General features: G+C 34.9%; 1 protein-coding gene across 1 annotated transcript in view; it reads right to left on the minus strand.

Annotated features, from left to right (window-relative positions):
• Positions 1-24,457, minus strand: part of LOC141331398 (transmembrane channel-like protein 3) — a 47,569-nt gene that overhangs the window by 3,509 nt on the left and 19,603 nt on the right. Inside the window, exons 10-22 of the mRNA XM_073836444.1 lie at positions 23,153-23,300; positions 21,719-21,828; positions 21,539-21,617; positions 18,790-19,071; positions 16,584-16,712; positions 14,706-14,773; positions 14,215-14,343; positions 10,293-10,403; positions 7,180-7,305; positions 2,719-2,797; positions 2,509-2,551; positions 2,061-2,333; positions 1,905-1,977 (exon numbers count right to left, since the gene is read on the minus strand). Coding sequence (XP_073692545.1) covers positions 1,905-1,977; positions 2,061-2,333; positions 2,509-2,551; positions 2,719-2,797; positions 7,180-7,305; positions 10,293-10,403; positions 14,215-14,343; positions 14,706-14,773; positions 16,584-16,712; positions 18,790-19,071; positions 21,539-21,617; positions 21,719-21,828; positions 23,153-23,300 — 1,650 coding nt within the window. The remainder of the gene's footprint in view (positions 1-1,904; positions 1,978-2,060; positions 2,334-2,508; positions 2,552-2,718; positions 2,798-7,179; positions 7,306-10,292; positions 10,404-14,214; positions 14,344-14,705; positions 14,774-16,583; positions 16,713-18,789; positions 19,072-21,538; positions 21,618-21,718; positions 21,829-23,152; positions 23,301-24,457) is intronic.

Here is a 24,457-nt window from a genome sequence, read left to right on the forward strand (position 1 = left end):
CTCACCAAAAATTAATTACTTCTGTCATTAATTACATTCCAAACCTGTAAGACCAACTGTGATATTTTTTTCTGAAATCCGAGAGCTTTCTGACCTAAAAGATTCTCTTAGCTTCATAAAATTACGGCTGAACCACTGATGTCACATGGATCATTTTATCAATCTTCTTACTACCTTTCTGGGCCTTGAATGTGTCAGTACCGTCACTGTCTATGCAGGATCAGAAAGCTCTCAGATTTCAATAAAAATATCTTAATTTGTGGTTTGGAACAACATCAGCATGAATAATTAATGACAGAATTTTCATTTTGGATGAACCATCCCTTTAAGTTAAGCTCTATGAATAGCATCTCTACTGCACCTTTAGCAAACATTTTTACCCAATGCAACCTACAAAGAAACAACATCACAAGCCACAGAGTCACAGAGTGCCAAGTATAATATAAGCAAGTATAATATGAAATGCAGTAGAGCAGAGAAAGAGAGAACTCTTTCTTTTTTGGGGAATTAGTAAGGGAAGTGTTTTGGTTATAGTTGTGGATAAGTTAAGTGCTTGCAGAAGAATTGTCTTTAACTGTGGTATATTGCTGATCACCATTTTTTGACTTGTCCCTCAGTTTAAAAATAAATTGAAAAGGCACATTTACAGTAATGCACATAAACAATTCAAGTCAAGCGAGACTGTTCTGAAGGGTTTAATAGCAAAAAGCTAAAGTTTCTACTTTTTTTAAAGCACTTAGCGTTAATTATTCAGAAAAACTTTACTGCAGTTTACTGTTTGGTCAGTAAAACTGTCTAAATCATACTTTTTGAGCGGAGACTAATTTTCTAAGAGGACGTCTGGTTATGAATTTTGCTTTACGCATCCTAATGCATATCAAGTACAAGTTACACAGTATAACAACCCAAATATTTGGATAAAGTACACAGACACAACATTATCAAAAATGAAAAGTCTGTCATTAATCACTCACTTTGTGTCGTTACAAAGCTTAAAAACTTAATTTTGATTAGTAATATGCATTGCTAAGAACTTCAACTGGACAACTTTAAAGACGATTTTCTCAATATTTTGCACTCTCAGATTCCAGATTTTCAAATAGTAATGGTAGTAATAGGCCAAATACAAAAATTATTTTAGGATGTGAACTCATAATTTTGAGGAAAAAAATAAATAATGCGAGGTTCTGTATGATTTTTGTTCAGGTTGGTTGAAATACGTCTCTTATGCTCAGCAAAGATGCATTTATTCGATCAAAAATACAATAAGAACAAAAAAATGTAAATATTATTACAATTTCAAAGAGATATTGTTAATTTGACTATGTTGAAATGTAATTTATTCCTTTAATGCAAGGCTGAATTTTACATTTGAAATGTAACCCTGGACAATGGGTATATTTGTAGCAATAGCCAAAAATACATTGTATGGGTCCACTGATTTTTCTTTTATGCCAAAAAATAAATAGCTTATTAAGTAAATATTTCCTACCATAAATATATCAAAAAATTTTTTGATTAGTAATATGCATTGCTAAGAACTTCATTTGGACAACTTTAAAGGCAATTTCCTCAATATATTGCACTCTCAGATAACAGATTTTTTAGTTGTGTCTCAGCCAAATATTACAAACTATACATCAATGGAAAGCTTATTTTTCAACTTTTTACGTGACAAATTTACCTTTATATAACTGGTTTTGTGGTTCAGTAACACTACTGTAATCATGTTTTTTTTTTTTTTTAAACAAGGACAGATATTATTTTCTCCAGTAATCTAAATTATGCCACAAATGCTGTTAATAGAGCTTCATTTGTATTCAACACTGAAACAATGCTTTAATAGATTACCATCATAGGTAGAAACAAAATTATTCATTTATAACTTCACAAAGATATCAAACCTGATGGGTATGTATTCCACTCGCCGTACTTGTCTTTGAGGAACTGAGGGGCTGCTGTACATTCTGAAAGCACTATATGGGCAGAAATGGAGGGCAGTGAAGCTTCATGAACTGCAGATGCATGGAAGCTAAGCAGCAGTGAATTGCAATATAAAGCCACAGACCTACTAGACACTGGTTCCGCTTTATGTTTCTGCCGCACGGGGACAGAGGGGCTCCGTGTCGCTCCGGCGGCTCTAGGGATGTCAGGCCGTGAAGCCGACTGCGTTATGGTCCGGATGCTGTTGCCTTGGCGGACAGGAGATTCAAAGTTGGTAACGCTGCCATTGCGACGTGGAGGAGAGGTGGAGCGGGCAGATGACTCCACACTAGTGAGGTCGCTCTCTTGTTCTGGCTTTTTATCGCCGCCCTCAGGTGCCTGCAGACGTGCTGTAAATCACACATTTACACACCCAAATGTCCAGCCAACTGGTGACAAGCTGATATTGGCTTATGACGTTATATATTGTGAGTGCATAACTTTGGCCGTTACTGCTCAGCAGTCTGAAATGGGCCTGAAACGTTCTCTTGTATTCGTAATGAAGATAGTTTATAGACAAAGTACCTGCAGCTAACTGAAATACTTTCTTCTTGTCGTCCGTGCGCTCCTGCAAGAAGAGATTTAATTAGCGTTATAAAATAAACTGCTGGAGAAATGAGATTATATGAAATCCAAAGACCTTATCCTGTTTCGCTCCGGTTCCTTATTGTAAATCACGGATCTGTTAAATGAACTGAAATACATCATGATGATATTGAGTTTCGAGCAACTCACGGTCTGCAGCTGCAGTCTCAGCTGGCTGTTGGTGACTTTGAGTGATCTAGCGATGGACTGGAGGTAGTAGATCAGCATGCTGAAAGAGACAATGATGAACAGCACAAGGTTGAGCAACTGAAGGCATTCGTCCTTCTTGCCTGGTCGAATTATGTTGGCCTGACAAAACCAGCATGCTGTTATGGTACAAACAGGGGTAGGGACTTTCTCTAACTCTCTAACCATAGGCCAAAACTTGTAAATGTAACACCTAAAGCTTTCAATCTACATTCTCCAAACTCAACAGCAATGAAGTTCTTCCTTAACTGAACCAAACTGTGTTTTTCCTACCGCAAGACTATCAAAAATACAAAATACACAATCAATTGATTAAAAATGACAGTTAGAGGGGTCATATGATGTTGCTAAAAAGAGCATCTTTTGTGTATTTGTTGAAATGCAATGTGTTTGTGCAGTTTGAGTTTCAAAAAACATTATTTTCCACATACTGTACATTATTGTTGCTTCTCTCTGCCCTGCCTTGCTGAAATGCTTTGATTGTTACAAAACTCATCGTTGAAACTAGGGCTGCACGATTAATCGCACGATGTTGTGAGGCGCGTTTAATCAATGAAGCCGGTACTTTGATTAGCGTTCGAAAGTTAATACACAGAGGCGTAAATCGCTGACAAGCTACGCCAAATCGCGCTCAAAATCGAATGCGATTTTGAGCGCGATTTGGCGTAGCTTGTCAGCAATTTACGTCTCTGTGTATTAATTGCCGCTCCAGCTGAACGCACGTGATGGAGATTTACTACACTCTTTAAAAGGATGTGTTAAAAATAACACAGCCTGTGTTGTTTCTTAACACACCTTTGTGTGTTAACACACCAGTGTGTTATTCCAGCTAACACAGAAAATGTGTTGTTTTTTTCTACACACTATTGTGTTATAAATACACAATTTGTGTCAAGTATGTGTTATTTTTTAACAAATTTTGTATGCAATAAAGACACTGCAAACTAATGGATAGTTTAAACTAGGGGTGGGCATTAAATCTTTTTATCTTTTTTTAAATTTAAATCTTGGAATTAATCTAGATTAAAATGGCTAATTTGAATTCTGCTGAAGGCATTCAGAATATGTGTGCTACCCAAATAATGACTAAAAGTAAGTCTTTGAGAATGGGTTTCTCAAGCCAGGTGGCGCATTAGACCAGGGGCTCATCTCCTGTTTCCAAACTGCTCATAAAGCTGTTCTATGACAATTTGTTGATGGGGGGGTTACATGTTACACCGTACTTTTATTTTGACAGGTTGCCGTGAAGTTTCAGTATGATATGATGCGAGTTTTCTCAAATGAAACGGTAAAAGTGACACTCACAGCAGTTTTGGTGATTGAGTTTATCTGTTCATGTGAGATGCAAATGCCAAAAATTACCGGGAGCGTCACGTGTGTTTCAGTATGCGTGTAGTAAAAGCGCGTCTCCATCATTCATACATACAGCTAGGCAAACGGAACATACCGGATTCATATTAAAACGGTCTTTTTGCATTTCAGTTTTCACATACACTAGTCCATATCGCGATTTGAATTAAGTGACAGACCAACATTTGATTTATGAATCCAAAAAACGACGAATTTACGTGGCATTTCGCTATAGTAGATTCGGTTTTTATGAATGGAGGACGAGGAGATCCCGTCTGTGTTTTGGCGGAGGAGACGTAAACGCGCGACCATATTCTATAGTCTTTGCTTGGTATACATCCGCGTTAAACTATCAAGGTGAAAGTCATCATAGCTTGCGTAGTTTAGACCCAGCTCCCAACCCAAATTTGAGAATAGATTAACGGCGATATTTTTTTTATCGCCCGATAAGAGTCTCACGTTAACGCAGCACATTAACGCCGATAACGGCCCACCACTAGTTTAAACACAATTTATTAAACCTGCTACTAACAATTACATAAAAACTCAAAAAGGTAAAAAAAAAGAGAGGAAAACAATCACAATACAGTCATTTCAACATTTTAATTGTTCCTTGAGTGAAAAGTTGTTAATGGTTTATGAAGTTTGTACTTTAAATAAAAAAAAGTGGTATTTGACAACCTCTTAAGTATTAATAGTTTTATTTACATATTTTTATCAGCATTAAAGTGATGGTGAGGGTCGTGAGATGAAGTCTCTCGTTTGTCTCGTGTCACATCAGTAACTGCCACAAGCGCTTCAGGAGTCTTCCATTCAAAGCTGCAAGAGTAAAATAAAGATACTTTTGTTATTTATAGGCTACACATAGCGAATATTGTAAAATGGTGATAGCTAAAAAGGCAAGAAAAGCTTAAGCATCAGAGATTATGTTAGCGTTAGGGCAATTTGCACAATACATGGCACCACGAATGTTCATTTTCAAAGAGAAAGACGCGACGAACGAATGCATTTCCTCATGTGAAGCACTACAACGTGTCAATGATTAATTAAAAGCGATTCTGTTCACAATTAATGTACCAAAAGAAACCATAAAACTTGTTAAATTAACCTCCCACCGTCGACATGTGCAGCTGGCGCAACTCGCATCGCCATTCGTGAGGCTGTTTTCCGGCTACCACGTATAGACGTTTTTCCTGAACACGGAAGTAAGTCCGACTCTTACCTGAAAGAATGCTTTGCATTTCCGGTCTGCATTGTTTCTAGTCAAATTAGGGTATATTCCGAGCTAATAAACTGATGTTAAACCTATTAAAATGTTTTTAAAAGCACATGGCTCCATAGCGCCATCACTTGGCAATGTCGCAATGACCGTCATTTGTCAGTGCCTCACTTTAATGAGTGTGTAGATGACACAAAGCAGCGGACGTTAGCTACATTAAAAACAGATGGACGCTATTTGAATGGGTTCCTATGGAAACCGGAACAGAAAAGCATTCAATCTGACGTTAGAATTCGTAATGGCGGCGCTCATCGTTTACTCAGGAAAAAGGTCTACATGTGCCAAATGCCCCTCGACCGTCTCCAAAGGATCACAAAAGACATTCTAAAAACATATAATGGCAAATACAAACATTTCTTACCTTCACACATCGAAGTTATGTCCTGACGATGAAAACTTGAAGCACAAGGAAATTTGCTTGTCCCGGTAGAATAACGGCTCATGAAGTGAGGCAAGCAGCAATGTGATTGGCTGATATTTAACACATATTGTGTTGGACACACTGTGTTGGATATTTTTTTTCTTTTTCGTTTTTAACACACATTTAACACAAAATAACACAAAATGTGCTAAAATAGACATAACACAAACAATGTGTTAAAAATTAACACATCCTTTTTGAGAGTGTACTAATCAAAGTACCGGCTTCATTGATTAAACGCGCCTCACAACATCGTGCGATTAATCGTGCAGCCGTAATAGAAACCAAGGTGTTCTCTGATTGACCAACTATCTGGTGCATTGTGACTGGCTGAATCATTGGCTGATCGTGAGACTGAAATGTTATGCCCTTTTCTATGCCATATGCAGAAACAATAAAACCCATTATAAACAGGGCATTTGTTGCATCCATTGGGGACATGACTAATGATTATAATGACTCATATCTATCTTTTTACATGTTGTGTCGTGCCACGTATACATAACTCCATGTCTGCATTTGCGATCGTAGAACGAGAAACAACAAGCACTACTCTATACTGCTCAACACTCGCATTTAAAAATTCTGTACTGAATTCTTTAAACATGAAAACTTCAGTCTTCAGTCAGAAGGGCAGACTGCCCTTGCAACGTTGGAATTGCCCCACTTTATAGCCTTAACCCTTTGTGTACAGCTGGCATTGTAAGCTGCTCTCCCAGGTTCAGGAAACAGTCCTCCGTGAAATGTGCAGCACCCACTGGAATATTTGCCTTGTACTGTTCTGAAACAGTGTTGTAAATATAACATAACCACTGATTTCTAGTTGTGTCCTCATTTTGAAGGCCAAACAAAGTGCTTTCGCAATGAAACACACTGCGTCTCCACAACATGGCGGCTGCAACACTACAACAGCTGGAAAAAGTTAAGCCTTCTTTCTTTCCATATACATACAGGCGGTGTTATGCTAATCTACTCACCCCGTGATGTGGACAAGTGGAGAAGTGTTTGAACGAGCCATTTTAGGGAGGTGTGGCTGAGTCTTAAATTTTATAATAAATACCTCTTTGGTTTTGAGACTTCAAGCTTTGCAACTTTACAGATCTTCTTTAAGCACTAACAGCTTGTTATACTCCAAAGACAAAGAAAAACAAGAAACCGCATCATATGACCTCTTTAAGACCTTTATTTACTTTCTATATGCCCAAAAAACTTATTTTTTTTCATATTAGAATGATTTCAGAAGGGTCATGTGACACTAAAGATGTAATGATGCTGAAAATTCAGCTTTGATCACAGGAATAAATTACATTTTAAATTTGTGGTAATTAAGGCCAGTGTAGATAAAAGTACTTACAAGAGCAGAAGCAGAGCGGGCAGCACCACCACAGGACTGGTGACGTAACTCATTACTTTATTGAACCACAGCGGGAAGTCATTGGCAATGGTTTCGGAGATGATGTCGTAAATCTTCTCTTGGCCACTACAGAGAAGCAAAAGGAGAACAAGAGAAGAAAGGCAGCTGTGTATTTTCAAAACAATTCTGGTAATATCTGATTTTGAATGGAGAATCGTTATGCAGTTTAATATTTTTGTATAAGCTACGTTAAACTGTATGAATAATCAAACGATTTTCTACATAGCGTCATTTTAAAGTGCGTTTATTAATTCATTTTAAAGTTAGTTTTGTAGTTTGCAAAATAATGTATAGTTGGCTAGGCATCATTGCAAAATAAACCTCCTCAGGGTGATAGAAGGCTGATCACATGGATTTATTTTGCACTTATGATCAGTTCACTGTATGCAATGTTTTTAAATGTAGGGACAGTATTATTTTAGTATAACTGAGAGTATTACAGTGTTTATTTTCCATTTTAATTTTAGTTAAAGTTTTAGCAATTTTGTTGCTTTTTTGTCAGTTTTTTAAATATACTGTATTTTTTATAGTGGTGGGCCGTTATCGGCGTTAACGTGCTGCGTTAACGTGAGACTCATATCGTGCGATAAAAAAAATATCGCCGTTAATCTATTCTCAAAGTTGGGTTGGGAGCTGGGTCTAAACTACGCAAGATATGATGACTTTCACTTTGATATTTTAGCGCGGATGACGTATATCTAGTTGAATTGCACTGTAGGGGGCGAGAACAAGTCTTCAACTTCTGTGAAATGACCACAAATGAGACGCGCAGACATGGATGCAGTTATGAAGCCGCTTCAGGGCAGGCGCGTGCATTGCTATACCCTCTGCTGTGTCCCAGTAAAATCTCAAGTTTGAGTTATAATTTACTTTGATAATCCCGAAATAAAGACATTAAACTATATGCAACAACTGAATTGATGCTTCTAAAAGCAACGCAGTTTATTGGAAGATGAACGCAGATAGGCTATCCATACCCGCGCGCCTGTATATTTTACTGGAACGCGCACGTCGTACAGCCTTTTGCGCAGAAGTACTTGGTTACACAAGTTTGTATAGTTAATTGTGTTGTAAATGCAATTGTCAAGCAGTTTGTAATGCATTTTGGAAACAGGAGATGAGCCCCTGGTCTAATGCGCCACCTGGCTTGAGAAACCCGTTCTCAAAGACTTACTTTTAGTCATTATTTGGGTAGCACACATATTCTGAATGCCTTCAACAGAATTCAAATTAGCCATTTTAATCTAGATTAATCTAGATTAATTTCAAGATTTAATCTAGATTAATCTAGATTAAAAAAATTAATCTATGCCCACCACTAATTTTTTATATTAGTCAAAAGTTTTTGAACAGTAAAATTTTTAATGTTTTTTAAAGTCTCACTAAGCCTGCATTTGTTTGATCCAAAGTACAGCAAAAACAGTAACATTCTGAAATATTTGTACCATTTAAAATCTTATTCTATTTGAATACATTTTAAAATGTAATTTATTTTTAGCATCATTACTCCGGTCTTCAGTGTCACATGATCCTTCAGAAATCATTCTAATATTCTGATTTGCTGCTTAAAAAACATTTGTATTATTATGTTGAAAACAGCTGTGTAAATTTTTTTTAAGGTTTCTTTGATGAATAGAAATTTCAGAAGAATACCATTTACCCCCCAGAAAAATCACATTGTTACATTAGAAATGTCTTTTTCATCGCTTTTGCTTAAAAGCATCCTTGCTAAAAAAAAAAAAATACTAATTTCTATCTAGAACGGTGTGACACTGAAGACTGAAGTAATGATGCTGAAAATGTAACTTTGATTACAGGAATAAATGACATTTTCAAATATATTCAAATAGAAAGCAGTTATTTTAAATAGTATTTTTTTTTTAATACAGTTTTTGCTGTACTTTGGATAAATGTAACATTAAAAATCTTCCTGTAAAATTTTTTTGACTGGTAGTGTATGGTTACTAATTATATAACTATATAGTTTGTATTTTTTTTTGTATTTTCAGTTTCAGTTTTTTTAGTACATAAAGTTAAATGAAAATGAGAAATGTTGCATTGGCATTCAACTGTATGTAACTACAGTAAATTGTAAAGTCTATGTGGTTTCTTGCATTTCCATTAGAGTCACTATTATACAGGATCAGTCCAGAATTAATTTCCTGATAATTTTTTGAAGAAAACATTCTAGGATTTTTTTCCATATAGTGGACTACAATGGGGACCAATGTGTTGAAGGTCTCAATTACAGTTTCAATGCAGCTTTAAAGGGCTCTACACGATCCCAGCCATCTTGTCTAGCAAAACAATTAGTCATTTTCTAAATAATAATAATAATAATAATAATAATAATAATAATAATAACATACTTTTTAACCACAAATACTTGTCTTGCACTAGTTTTGCAATGCGCGTCCATGACTTCATGCATTATGCAATCACATTGGAAAGGTCACGTTTTTTCCTAGCGGAAGAAATCTTTTAGGTTTCAAAAGATTTAAACATCCAGGATACACACAAACAGACCAGTTTAAACAATAAACTGATACAAAGACATAAATATATGTCATTCAACATACAACAACTTTGAATGGTCCTCCTTCTCTATACTTGTAAACACTGGGTCGGTACTTCAACCTACGTCACAAGTAACTATGTAATGCACAACGCAAGATGCTAGCATTTTTGGTTTAAGTTTACCTTGGAAAATTACTAATCGTTTCACTAGAAAAGTTTCACTGGTGTAGAGCTCTTTGAAGCTGCATTGAAACTGCCATTTGGACCTTCAACCTGCTGATCCCCACTGAAGTCCACTATATGGAGAAAAATCCTGGAATGTTTTTCTCAAAAACCTTACATTTTTTTTCAACTGAAGAAAGAAAGATGTGAACATCTTGGATAAAATGGCGGTGAGCAAATGATCAGGAATTTAATTCTGGAGTGAACTAATCCTTCAAGGGTAGTCAATAGCAAATGGCTTACTTATAAGTGTCTCCGCATATATCTAGGATAAGGGAAAGTATTTCAGTATCCTAAATGTAGGATTTATTTACCTGAAAGGTCCACAGTACTGAGATGGCCGGTACCTCACAATGGCAAAAATGGTCGGTAACATACACAGGAAAAGCATGAAGAGAAGCATCGCCAGATAGAAGTTATTTGATCTGGGGAATAAAATAAACTTCAATTAAAAAGTATAATATACACAATGAAACTACACTGATTTGATCATTTCATAATATCTGATGAGTTACACACTCCCCGCCTGCAGTGGGACAATTCCTTTATATCGTATAAAACATATCGCTATCACAGTAGATGAAATACGCTTAGACGACACAGTAATGGTTCGCCTCACATCTGCGACTGCCTGATAAAGCTACAATGAAGATGCAATTACATAAATCTGAAAGAAAGAGCAAGACTGATGCTTTGACCAACCCAGTCGCTTGTCACACTGAAGTATCCACTGTTATCTCTGTACTCACCACACTGGAAAATGAGAGGGATTTGAATTCAGCCAAGCAGAGAACAAAAGTGTAGCGTTCAGAGAGTCCCTGATCCATACACTGAATGCTGGCTGATTTTAAATTAATCTCACAGCTCGTAAAAACCAAAATTGTTTCACACTGCAGCTACTGTCAGAGGAATTTACACTCCTCCTTGTTTCCCAGCAAAGAAAACACGTACAAATAGTCTGGGGAGGTTTTTGAACTAAGAACGATGTTGAAATCACAGTTCTTTGTTGTAATGTAATAAAAACATAACAGGATTTGACAAAGGCCTGTCAAACTTGTTTTAAAACCACATGCAATTTCAAGAATAAGCTATTTGTCTGTCCAAACTGAATGTAAAACGCAACACGGTTCACCAGCTAATCAGAATATATTTGATGTTTACATTTAGATTTATGCATCTGGCAAACGGCTTCATCCAAAGTTAGACAATGCCAATGGTCTAACATGCCCTGGCGAGGTATTAATGTCAGCACAGTTTTAAGTGAATGTAAACAGACAGGACAAAAATTGAACATGCATCAAAATAGCATCTGTGCATTGGGCCTTGCAGTGCAAATGTAGAGATGCTGCAAATATCTATTTATGCATTATTTTCTGCCATTGTCAAGCCTTCATTTGAAGTAGACTTGCGCTTTAGTGTTGATGTCAGCTCTGTCAGGCGGTTTTGGCAGGCTGCCTCTTACTGCCTACATAAGTGTGCAGTGTCAAATGTAGAAACCATCAAAGGCCAAAGCTGCAACTTACAAACACTGAATATTGAATGTTAACGGCAAACATTAAAAATTAAATGAGGCTTGATTAAACAAGTCAAACAAAGCTTCTTCAGAATTTTAAATGCATCCATCTATCATAATGTGTGCAGATTTAGTATTTTGCCGGACTTTGGACTTTTAGCATGCACCACTAAATAATCAGAAATACCTTCTTCAGTAGAGAGGAGAAAAATAAGAAGCGTTTTTTGCAGTTCTACAAATGTGTGAAATTTGTCTGAAAATCACATTACTCGTTCTTTCTGTCTTGTAATTATTATACAAACAACTAATCATTACAAATAATTACAAAACCTGGAAATATGAGAAAAAATTAAATCAATTTAATATTCAAATTAATATATATTATAGAAATGTTTTACATTAAAGAGAATTTTAATATTTGAACTGAAATAAGGGTTTGATCAAGACACTTGTTTGTGATTCCTAAGGCCTTTCACATGCATTTTCAAACCTGAACTTATATAAATATTTATATGCAAACAGCGAATATTGGGCACTTTAAGGCATTTAAGCAGATATGAAAAAAGACATTTAGCAAGCCTGTAACCACCTAAATAAATGTTATAAAAAAGGCATTTACCATAGAAAAGAAATATGTTTTTTTAATGTTTATGACTGTTATAGCACCAGCAGTGGTCCAAACTCCTTAAACCTTTGCATGCTTGTTCAGAATCACCTGTCGCATGTGCTCAGAAGGTTTTGTAAAGTTTTGAGTTTATTATTGACCCAGAGAGTCCAGAGAATTGTACTGCAGTTGTTTTTCCCAAATTGAGCAAAAATCTAGACTAGTTTGCAAAAGTAGGTTTTTTACATCTTCTCAATGGTTTAACAAACAACTTGACTGACAGCAGTGGTTCTAGAGGCAAAGTTGTCTGGATTGAGGAGTTCTATCATATGATATGAATATCGTATGTATGTGCGAAAAAAGTGCAACGTACAATAATTTAAGGCCTTTTCTTTTAAAGTTCTTACAGACCTTTGGGGCCGTAAATCAAACAGGCCCACCGAGTTTCATTCCGATCAGCCTCTTTTAAGCTTGTCTAATCGGTGCGCAAAGTTCATCGGCCAGTGGCGGCCATTTATTTTTTTATTTTTTTATATACGCAAATGTATGTGCTTGTGGCACTTTTTATGTTGATAGGACAAATGGTTGCGTAGTTATAGCCATTTTTATGTTTTTCCCCCTCTTATAGCACCACCAAGAGGCCAAGTCTTGCCATTTTTGTCCTGTGACCTCAGATTGAGTGCTCTAGGTATTCAGAGTTTGGCAAAGATACCTCATTCCATTCAGGACTTACAGGCATTTTACAAAAAGTGGCTCTCCTCCTTTCAAAAGTTTTGGCATCCTTTTGCGATGGTGAGTCAAAAGTTCTACTTTTTTTTAATAATCACTGACATCTACTCTCCAGAGAATCTTTATGCACTGGTTTGGTTCCAATCGGGCAAAAAACCTAGGACTAGTTCGCAAAAGTATGTTTTGCAAAAAATACTCAAAATACTCACGATTGAATCTAAGGCTTGCATTTTGTCTGGCGTAAGCAAAGGATTCCAACAACATAAGACACTTGAGACACTTGGGACTGACGGTTTAGGAGCAATTTCATACTTTTGATCGCTGTAGCGCCCCCGTCACGCCAATTGGGGCGAGACTTGGTGATGTTGTAGGAGGTGTGAGTACTACCATCCCTTCAAGTTTCAAGTCTTTAAAACTTATGGTTTGGTCTGCACGATCATTCTTACGTGGCGATTGCTGAACAATTACAATAGGGTTTCAGTATTAACACACTTGAACCCCTAATGATTTTATTTAAATATTAAATTCCTTTTAATATAAAAGTTCTATATCATATATTATTTAAAAAATATATATTTAATTTTCCTCACATTTCCAGGCTTTGAAATTATTTGTAATAATTAGTTTGTATAATTATTACAGAGACCGAAAGACTCAGTAATGTAATGTTCAGCCAAATTCCACACATTTGTGACCCTGGACCACAAAACCAGTCTTAAGTCGCTGGGGTATATTTGTAGCAATAGCCAAAAATACATAGTACGGGTCAAAATTATTGGTTTTTCTTTTATGTCAAAAATCATTAGGAAATTAAAGATCATGTTACATTAAGATTTTTTGTAAAATTCCTACTGTAAACCTATCAAAATGTAATTTTTGATTAGTAATATGCATTGTTAAGAGCTTAATTTGGACAACTTTAAAGGTGATTTTCTCAGTATTTTGATTTTTTTGCACCATCAGATTCCAGATTTTCAAATAGATGTATCTCGGCCAAATATTGTCCTATCCTAACAAACTATAAATCAATAGAAAGCTTATTTATTGAGCTTTCATATGATGTATATATCTCAGTTTTGTAAAATTTAACCTTATGACTGGTTTTGTGGTCCAGGGTCACATTTGTAGAAATGTAACATTTTTTCTTTATTAAAACACTTCAAATACTTAATGAATTTATTTGCAACCTGCTCACTTGGCCCCAGGATTCATGGAGCTACAGTTTTAATGGTTTTGTTATGTTACAAACAAATGCTGGTAGATTATCCAAGGTCAGCCAAACAGTTCTCACATCAAAACAATAGATAACTACTGGAACAGCGCAGCTCTGGCCTCAGATCAGTTCTAAATGAGTGTATAACCTCTAATGACCTAATTCTGCCTCACTGACCTGGAGGCCTTGAAGACCTGCTGATGGGGAACATTACAGGTCAGCACAGCCCAGCTCCGCAGGTACATCAAGCCGATGAGCTTCAGGACGTTAAAGGCGGGCAGACAGGGTGAAAAGAATGCTCCCATCCTACAGGGAGAGAGACAAAGACACCAGAAAGATTTATTTGCCATCTTAAAGGAGTTCTGCTTGTGCACCTATAGCTTCAGACGACTCATTATTGTGGGATTACAGTCTGAAGCTAGAGGGCAATGGAGCATTGAGGGCCTGTGTAAAGAGCACCACGGGAACAGGACACTTTATTGCAGATATAGATAGGTAGGCTCATATAAAAGAATAATACACAGAGAGAGATGGTATTTTAAATTAGGAGTGTGTGTCAGAGATAAACAGCAGTCACAGTATGTGATGAAATGTGATGTATGCGCTTTTACACTTTTAATCATATCATACATCATAATGTATTGATGAATGGATGAATCATCACTTACCATATCATTCCTTGGTTGTATATCAGATGAAGAACATTTTCTGCTATTTTAAATTCACCGTATTCTGGCTGGAAAGGAAATTCAATTTAATTTAATTAGAAAGGGAATTTATAAATGCATTGTATAGAACAGGGTTTCCCAAACTGGGCTGAGGAAAAGTTAACAATTAAACGCATCTAAAAAGTAAATTTAAAATAAATAAAACTTAAATAAATCAATAAAAACAATAAAAATGAAAACAAAAAAGGACATTTATGACCATGTCATGTCACCATTAGTCAACATTAAAAAACATGTGCATGTGTTGTTAAATTATTGAAATATTCATACAATTTTTAGAAAGTACTTAGGCAAACTTTTTAATTCAAAGGTGTTCGGCTGACAAAAAAGTTTGGGAATCCCTGTTATGGAAAATCAGAATCCAAAACAAAAATGACAATTGCTAAATCAATTCACTTCCTCATTACTTTCAGCAGTTTATGAGAGTCAAATCAGCATCATTTTGCATATGATTTTAATTTGACCCAGAGTTTTTGTCCACTTAAATTTTTTGGAAAGACATGTTGTCAACTGCACAACTATTAAGACACTTTAATAATACAACCAAATAAACAGGTTTTTACATCTAGCTCGATTTCAATGACATCAAAATATTTATTACTAGGGTTATTGCTTGTTTTTATAAACTGAGGTATACTGAGGAAAAATTATATTCCTGTGGTAATCAACAGCACATCACGGATGCTGGTGAAAAAGCTTTCAAGTGAAGTGTGTAATGTTTTTATTATTAAAATACTTTATCCCATCTCAACTTCATGATGACCAGATATTGAAACATTTGTTCAACTATTGACCAATGGTTTAGGAAACCTGTTTGAGAACATTTTGAGCCAGGAACATTGCTTTAAATGTTTTAGATATGTTAAAGGGATACAGTGAATCACCAAAAAATTGAAATTTATTAATTACTCAGCCTAATGCCATTCCAAACCTGTAAGACCTCTGTTGATCTTTGGAACACAAAATAAGATATTTTTGATTAAATCTGAGAGCTTTCTGACCCTACATTGACAGCAACGCAACTGTCATGTTCAAGGCCCATTAAGCTAGTAAAGGCATCATTAAAAGAGTAAAAGAACGTAAAAGAAAACAAAAATAATGACTTCATTTAACAATTTCATTTAACAATCACTGATGAAACATGGATTATTTTAACGATGTCCTTATTACTTTTCTGGGCCTTGAACATGTCAGTTGTGTTGCTGTCTATGCAGGGTCAGAAAGCTCTCTGATTTAATCAAGAATATCTTAATTTGTGTTTTGACGATGAACGAAAATGACAGAATTTTCATTTTTGGGTGAACAACCCCTTTTAATATGTAATGTAATCTGGGGAAACCCATCGGATGTCGTGTTGGGACATTTTCAGAAAAAAGAAAAAAATAGGTTGAATGTCAATTTTTGGTCAAAATTTGTTTTTTATTAAATAATTATTCTATAACACTGTCTATCATCTCTGAAAAAAGCTTGGCAAAACTCACTTTTTTAGTGCAGAAAAAAAAGAGATTTATTAGCAAGCTGACTACAAAATAAAAACTTTGGAAAAAATTTTGGAAAGTGCTTGAACCCAGCATTCCTGATGGTATCAAAACCTAAAAAGGTAACATTTCACCATGTGTTGGGTTTTCCTAGATCACATCACATGTGATCAGATGTAAAAAAGTGCAAAATATGTGCAATGTGACCCAAATGAAGTCCTACACATTTATTGACAGTGTTTAAAAATGTGACTTCAAAGTTTCAAAAGGTGCAGATCATTCTTAAATCTGCTTGAAAATCCTCTGAAAGTGTGTTTTTAAATGGAAATGACTGACTCACAAACTTGCTCTCCAAGTCCCAGCAGCAGCAGTCACTCAAGTATCGAACCACCAGTCCTCGGATGAAATCAATGAGCAGGATACTTGCCACCGTGAAGATCATATCAATGATGGAGAGCTTTAACATCTCCTGTAAATAAGATAAACAAAATCAACAGCCTGCATTTACCCCTCCGCAGATCATCAGTATCTCCAACTAAGACTCTCAATCAGACCTTTGGCTCTAAACCAAGAGAAAGACAGCGCTGACAGCACTTTCATTAAAAAAAGCCAGCCTGGATATTTCAAGCCATGTATCCAATCCATATTCCTCTACTGCAGAGGGAAACATATTTACACTGTTTGTCACCATAATGCCTTTAATAAATATCAATGTAGCCTGCAATTGAGATACTTCATTAGATTACTCAATGTCATTGTTCAAGATGCCAAGTATGTCTGCTCTGTTTAATGTTTCTGGTATACAGTAGATCTCACAGACATTATCAATGTGTCTAGGTATGTCTAAATATACAGTGGCCCCAAGAAGTCTTTGGACATGTAACCATGTTAAAAAACATTTAAATGCCTTTGCATTATATAACAAAATATCAAATTAAGTGGCATTTATTTTTAGAAACACAGCACAAACACTTTTCAGTCAAAACACGAGACAAAGTTTCTCAGAAAATCTCAGACACTGTTGTCAAACTGAACATATAAATGTTAATGTGGCTTTTCAGGACATTTTAAGAGAACTGACTTCAAGCAGCCATGAAAAAAAATACTTTGATATCAGTTTGTTAAAAATAATTAAGAAAAGAAAGGCTCAGAAAAGTGGCATTATTTTTAAAAAAAGCTCTGACATTATTTGCTTGCAGATGTCACTTTTATATATTTATTATATGTTATATATTGTTTTAAATTTTGTATTGAATGCAATTAAATTAAGAAAATGTTAGCTGTGACTTACATAAGATTTTAAGATTTTATTGGGTTTTTTGGAAGTAATTTTTTTTTTTTTTTTGGAAAGAAATGAACACTTTTATTCAGAAAGGACAGATTCAACTCAAATTCAACAGACATTTTAAGAGAACTGACTTCAAGCAGCCATGAAAAAAAAAAATACTTTGAGATCAGTTCATTAAAAATAATTGGAAAAAAAAAGGCTCAGAAAAGTGGCATTCGATTAAGAAAAGCTCAGACATTATTTGTTTGCAGATGCCAAATTTTATATTTTTATATGTTATATATTGTTTTAGATTTTGTATCGAATGCAATTAAATTCAGAAATGTTTAAATGTGACTTACATAAGATTTTAAGATTTTATTGGGGTTTTTGGAAGTAATCTTTTTTTCGGAAAGAAATGAATACTTTTATTCAGAAAGGACAAATTCAACTCAAATTCAACAGACATTTTAAGAGAAGTGACTTCAAGCAGCCACAAAAACAAAATTACTTTGAGATCAGTTCCTTAAAAATAATTGAGAAAAAAAAGGGCTCAGAAAAAAAGGGCTATTCATCAAATAATTCTATAAAATGTATCACAGTTTCCACAAAAATATTCAAGCAGCACAAATGTTTTCAACAACCATAACAATAAACAAATCAGCATATTAGAATGATTTCTGAAGGATCATGTGACACTGAAAAAGTGAGTAAATGATGCAGAAAATTGAGCTTTGCATTACAGGAATAAATTACATTTAAAAATATTTTCAAATAAAAAAAAAAACAGTTTATAATTGTATAAGTTGCAATAATTTTTCACAACATTAATGTTTTAACTATATTTTTTATAAAATAATTTCAGCCATGAGCATAAGAGAATTCTTTCAAAAAAGAAAAAAAATCTTATCATTTAAACAGTACATTTTGTGAGATATATTTTAAGAGCTTTATTTTGCTTGCTCGTATTTTCATACACATCAAAAAAATTATATATAATGACTGTATCAAAGACTATGAAAGCATGTTTACTTGGTATAGCAGTGGTGCTTTGTGCCAAATAAAAAAACAGAATTTAAATAAACATAGGCTCAATGTTGTTTTCAAGTATCACTTTAGGCCCAAGCAGCAGTGAACTGAACAAATGTGCTATGTAATAATTCTATAGCTAGCGCCTATAAAGAGCTCATTCATATCCTCCAGTCAGGTGTGGAGCCCAGGAAAGCCCTAATAAGCTAAATCTGGTACAGAGAGCAATGATTTCCTTGTGAACGAGTACCTGGCCGACATATGTTTCCCAGCAGGGGTCTTGCTGTGATCTGCTGTTGTAAAAGAAGACGGTCTGGTTTAGCAGAGCCTGCATTCTCATTGGCTGTCCGGAGAACGTGGTGCTCTTGATGGTGGTCATGCTGTTGTTGAGGTCCAGAAGAGTCATGGTGAGTGTGCTGTTCCTCTGCTCTGTGATATCCGGGACAATGGTGGACAGGTTGTCTTCCGTAGGCTGGGAAATCGTTGCTAGGTACGATGTTGAGTCAGAAACGTTTCCTGGACTCACAGGAATCTAAAATTATTCAAAACATGTGCAATTGATGTAATGTGAATGTGATAAAAAAGCTCCAGGTGTGTTGTGCTTGTTTGTAGGGCTCCACAATTTAGTCCAAAAAAGTTTGATTATATATCAATATCACTTCAAAAAAAAAAAAAAAAATACCAGTCAAGATTTTTAATGTTAAAGAAGTCTCTTCTGCTCACCAAGCCCTGCATTTATTTGATCCAAAGTACAACAAAAACAGTAATATTTAAATATTTTTACTATTTAAAATAACTGTTTTCTATTTGAATACATTTTAAAATGTCATTTATTCCAGTGATTTTAAAGCTGAATTTTTAGCATCATTACTACAGTCCCATAATCCTTTAGAAATCATTCTAATATTCTGATTTGCTCCTCAAAAAGCATTTGTTATTATTCTCATGTTGAAAATGGCTGAGTAGAAGTTTCTTTTCAGGTTTCTTTGATAAATAGAAAGTTCAGAAAAACAGCATTTATCTGAAACATAAATCTTTTGCAACAATTTAAATCTCTTTATCATAGCTTTTGATTTATTTAAAGCATCCTTGCTGAATAAAAGTATTCATTTAGTATATAATCTTACAAAAGCTTTTAATTTCAGATAAATTCTGATCTTTGGGTCTTTCTATTCACCTAAGAATCCTGAAAAAAATTACTCAACTTTTCATATATTGATAATAATAATAATAATAATAATAATAATAATAATAATAATGTTTCTTGAACAGCAAATCTGCATAATAGAATGATTTCTGAAGGATCATGTGATACTGAAGACTGGAGTAATGATGCTAAAAACTCAGCTTTGAAATCACAGGAATAAATTACAGTTTAATATATTTAAATACAAAACAGTTACTTTAAATAGTAAAAATTAGTGTTGGGTTCGAGTCCACCTAAGTCGAGTCCGAGTCTTTAACCATTCGAGTCCGAGTCCAAAATGGGCCGAGTTGGACTCAAGTCCGAGTCCAAATGGGTCGAGTCCGAGTCCAACTAATCACTACTGTTAGACAGTATCTTAACCTTGTTTTAACCTTAACTAGAATAAGGCATGACAATTTAAATGTAACCAAACCAAACCTCATTGCATATTGCCATTTTGATTTTTGATTTCACACCATCTCATAATTTAAAGTCATGTAACAGAAGTTATAGCGTATATATTGTGACATATTTCAGAGTGAAACAGCTTTTAGAATGTAAAAAAAAATATAGGGCAGGACAGGACTTGACTTTATTTGTTGTTATATATATATATAAATTCAATTGGGTGGGTATGAAGCTTAGTAAATGAGACCTGACGAGCAGAGAATGCACCTCTTATCTCTGATTGTGGCTGTGTTTATGATGAATGGTAAGACCTTAGAGTAGATGGCATTTTACATTTTTTTTCTTGGATGAAAATGAGGCTGTGAGGGTTAATGACAGTTTTTAAGTAGCGATCTATGGAAGCCATGGAATAAAAGAGTAAAATTTGAGTTTATATTTCAAAATTCTGACTTTATTTTCCCAATTCCAAGATTATATCTCACAATTCTGATATTCTCCCTTTTCCCCTCAGCTCAAAATCATGAGTTTATATCCCACACTTCTGGCATTTTTCCCCTCAGAACTGACAAACTCGCTACTGTTGAGTTAAATTGAGTTATAAAGTACGAAATACAACATATAAATGACCTGTAAAAAAATTCTGAATTGTGAGATAAAATAGTTCAATGTAATATGACACAGTCTGTTGCAGCAGGTTTACGCTGCTGTCGCTTTAAGACCGGACGCACTGATCACATTTGCATGAATACTCCAAGATGGTGCATTTTGACATTATTTTTGTGTAAGTGTGTAGCAAAAACATGCAAAAGAAAACTTAATTCAGCATTCACACACTGACTGAGAGGCGTTTTCGGTGAGCACACTTTGGGTTTTGTATGCAAAGAAACCAGCAGGCTTTCAAGTACTGGCAAGACTTTTAAACACATGCGAATACTGAATGTCACATTCATAAGTCAGTAAAATTTCCGTCTACTGTCCCTGGACTCAGCAATAATTCCCGAGTCCGAAAAGCTTGAGTCCGAGTCAAAACGCATCCGAGTCTGTGACAAGTCCGAGTCCGCTAAAAATTGTACTCGAGCCTGGACTCGAGTCCGAGTACAAGTCCGAGTACACCAACTCTAGTAAAAATATTTCAAAAGATTGCTGTTTTTGCTGTACATTGGATCAAATAAATGCAGGCTTGATGAGCAGAAGAGACTTCTTTAAAAAAACATTATTAATCTTACTGTTCAAAAACTTTTGACTGGTAGTGTATATTAAAAGAAACATTTTTATAAAAATAATAATAATTAGATAAATTCAATTCAATTGCAATTTCATTTCAATTAATCATGTAATCATGCAGACCTTGAGAAAATGTTACAGGGCTGTAAATGAATTAAATAAGAATGTACATATGACTCACAGCAGAGCTCATACTGTTAACTTTATCCAGGAGGGCAATAATCAAACTGTAGAGGTTTCCAAGGTACAAAACCAGAACTCTAAACATAAACAAAACAACACATATTTCCATTTTAGTAAACAAGTTATAAGGTAGAGTAAAACCAGAACAACAAGAGTGTTCAAGCAATGGTTCTCTGACCTGGCAAGCTGGAAGCGGAGACTCGTTCTGGGGTGGTACATCTCCAGCTGAGCCACTAACTCAAACGCTGAAGGAGCAATCATTGTTATGAGGGACACCACCACACTCACCTGATAAAGAAACCCAATACATATACAGTACATCATCACTCGTCCACATCGAATCACACCACATCATCCCTAAAACTACATGAAATATCTGGATGTGGCAAACACGAGAAAAAGAAGAAGCAGAAAAAAAAAAACTAAAGAAGAAGAAAAAAAAAAATTATTAATAAATAAAAAATAGCAGATATTCAAGACCAACAGGCAAGTAGAGAAAAGGGTTTGAGTGATTAATAAGCAGTGTTGGGGAAAGTTACTTTTAAATTTAATGCATTACAATATCGAGTTATTCCATAAAAAAAAGTAACTAATTACGTTACTTATTTACTTTTTATGGAAAGCAATGGGTTATTTAATTTTGTGTTACTTTTTTAATCTGGGCAGGGCTTGCTTGTTTTATTTAATATGGCAAATGTAAAAGCCTTTTCACACCTCACCTAAAGCCCCAGGCTTAGAGCGAAGTAAATTCACATCTGTACAGTAGACCGCAGAAGAAAAAATGTCAATTCTTCAGCAATAAAAAAAGGAAAACAAATGTTAGATTATCTTGAGGCATTTTGGCTTATTAGTATGGATGAATTGGATCATCGAAGGTCAGCAGCAAAGACATCAGTTAATAAAATAGGATTAAATATATAAAGGCTATTTGTATTATTTAACATTTAATTATTGCAGGTTTGCGTCATATTCTGAGTTGAATTTCACTGTTTTTGTTCATTTTGAGGAATACTGTATCCTTTTTTTAGATGAATTAATGCATGTTTACATTTATTCTACAACTAAAGTAATATCTTACTCTTACTTATCTATGATCCCTCTTATTTTGGTAAAATAATTAACATTTTGCAGATTCTGAAAGGTGTATGTAAAATTTTGACCTCAACTGTACTTTTCTTAAGTTAAGTTTGGTCATTATTTTTAAATTACAGTATCATAATGCAAAAACATGAGAATAGACGGGCAGATCAACATGCCTCTTCATTTCTCTCCAATACGGTACGAAATTCAACAAAATGTGGACGATGACAACTGTGACAAGATAATTGACAGGGCATTTTAAAAGGTGACAGTAGTATGTAGTAAGTAGTCAGTAGTATGTCCTAAAGCTTGCCTACTATTCTGCTACACGTTAAAAAGTATGTATTTTTACTTCACAAAAAGAGTAAATACTTTTAGGGTGTAGTATGAGTAGGTGAATTGGGATGCAGAATAAGAACAGAAAAAAGAAGAAAAAGGAGGTGTAACCTCTAGGCCAAGAAGAAATATTTTGTGAAGTACTCTTGTACACTTTTAGACACTGCATAAAACAACATTAAAACTCCCAGCATACCTCATTCTTCTCCCAGAGTGTTAGCTCAGGTTTCTCTTGCTCTAGTTTCTGAGAACGATCCACCACAAAGTAGATGATGTAGATGCTGCCGGTCAGAGACAGCAGCACCAGAATGTTCGCCAGAATCCGCAAACTGATCAGTACGGCTCTGTTGGGATAGAAAACAACACAGTCGGATACACCTACAAACATCTGATCCTGTATCATGCTGAAAGGAATTTATTTAGCGATGATGAACAGCCGACTGTACCGTAAACTGCTTACTGTACATGGCTACTTGCAAATAAACTGACATGAGCAATGATTCACTCATAATTATTTCAAGTGAGAGTGATTTGTGAAACCTGACACTCACACTAACGTGGGCTGTTTCTATTCCCAGGGACCAATAAACCCAAAAGATTACGTCAATAAAAGTTTTTCTGTTTCTGATTCAGGAGGTTGTATACACTATAAAAGCAGCAGAAGACATGCTCAAGAGAGCTTTTAGCATCATAACAGGGTTACACTACAAGCGCAGCATCAATAAACAATCCCTTTCTGACTTGATGCGCTTCATTTCCTAGTCTGCCTGACAAGTTTTATCACAGAAAAAAAATACACACATTTCAATATCGCAAGGATTTTGCAGGATAAGAAACATAATAACATAGGAAGTCTTTCTTAAAAAATGAGTTGGATTAATAAAAGAAAGGAAAACTAAATTTCATGAGCATAAAAGCAATCATAAACTTGCTTAATTTAGCAGAAAACAAGACTTGATATCTCCATTTTGCATCTGAAATCTCAGTTTAAGGTGAGACACTGCATCTGAATAGGGTAAAATAAAACTAATAGTTACTTATTACCTTACTTAACCAGATGATTGATTATATTGATAATTGCAAACATTTTTTGTATTACAAGTTTTCTAAAATGTTAGGTTTTAATATGCAAACAAGCCATTATTTAATAAAATATGCACTAATTTGCATACATTTCTTGTATAAAAATCTAAACACTGGATGAAGTCAGTTTCAAAATTCTTTATCATTTAACTTTTTTGACATTAGAGTCAATTGTTTTTACAGAGGGGATTTTTGGGTATCTCATTTTGTTACTCTATAACAAAAACTTTAAACAGACAAAAAAAACATTACCATTTTTGAAGGAGTAAAATGTTGTATGAAATCAAGCTAGTTATATATGAACAAATCCCTCTGTAAAAACCTTCAGGATATAGACAGGACTAAAAATGTAAAGGTGTGTGTAAGTGCTACTGAAGTGGAGATTTATGGTTCAGTGTAGGAGAAAAAACTCAGTTTG

This window comes from Garra rufa, chromosome 3 (assembly GCF_049309525.1).
Source record: "Garra rufa chromosome 3, GarRuf1.0, whole genome shotgun sequence".
Lineage (NCBI taxonomy): Eukaryota > Metazoa > Chordata > Actinopteri > Cypriniformes > Cyprinidae > Garra > Garra rufa.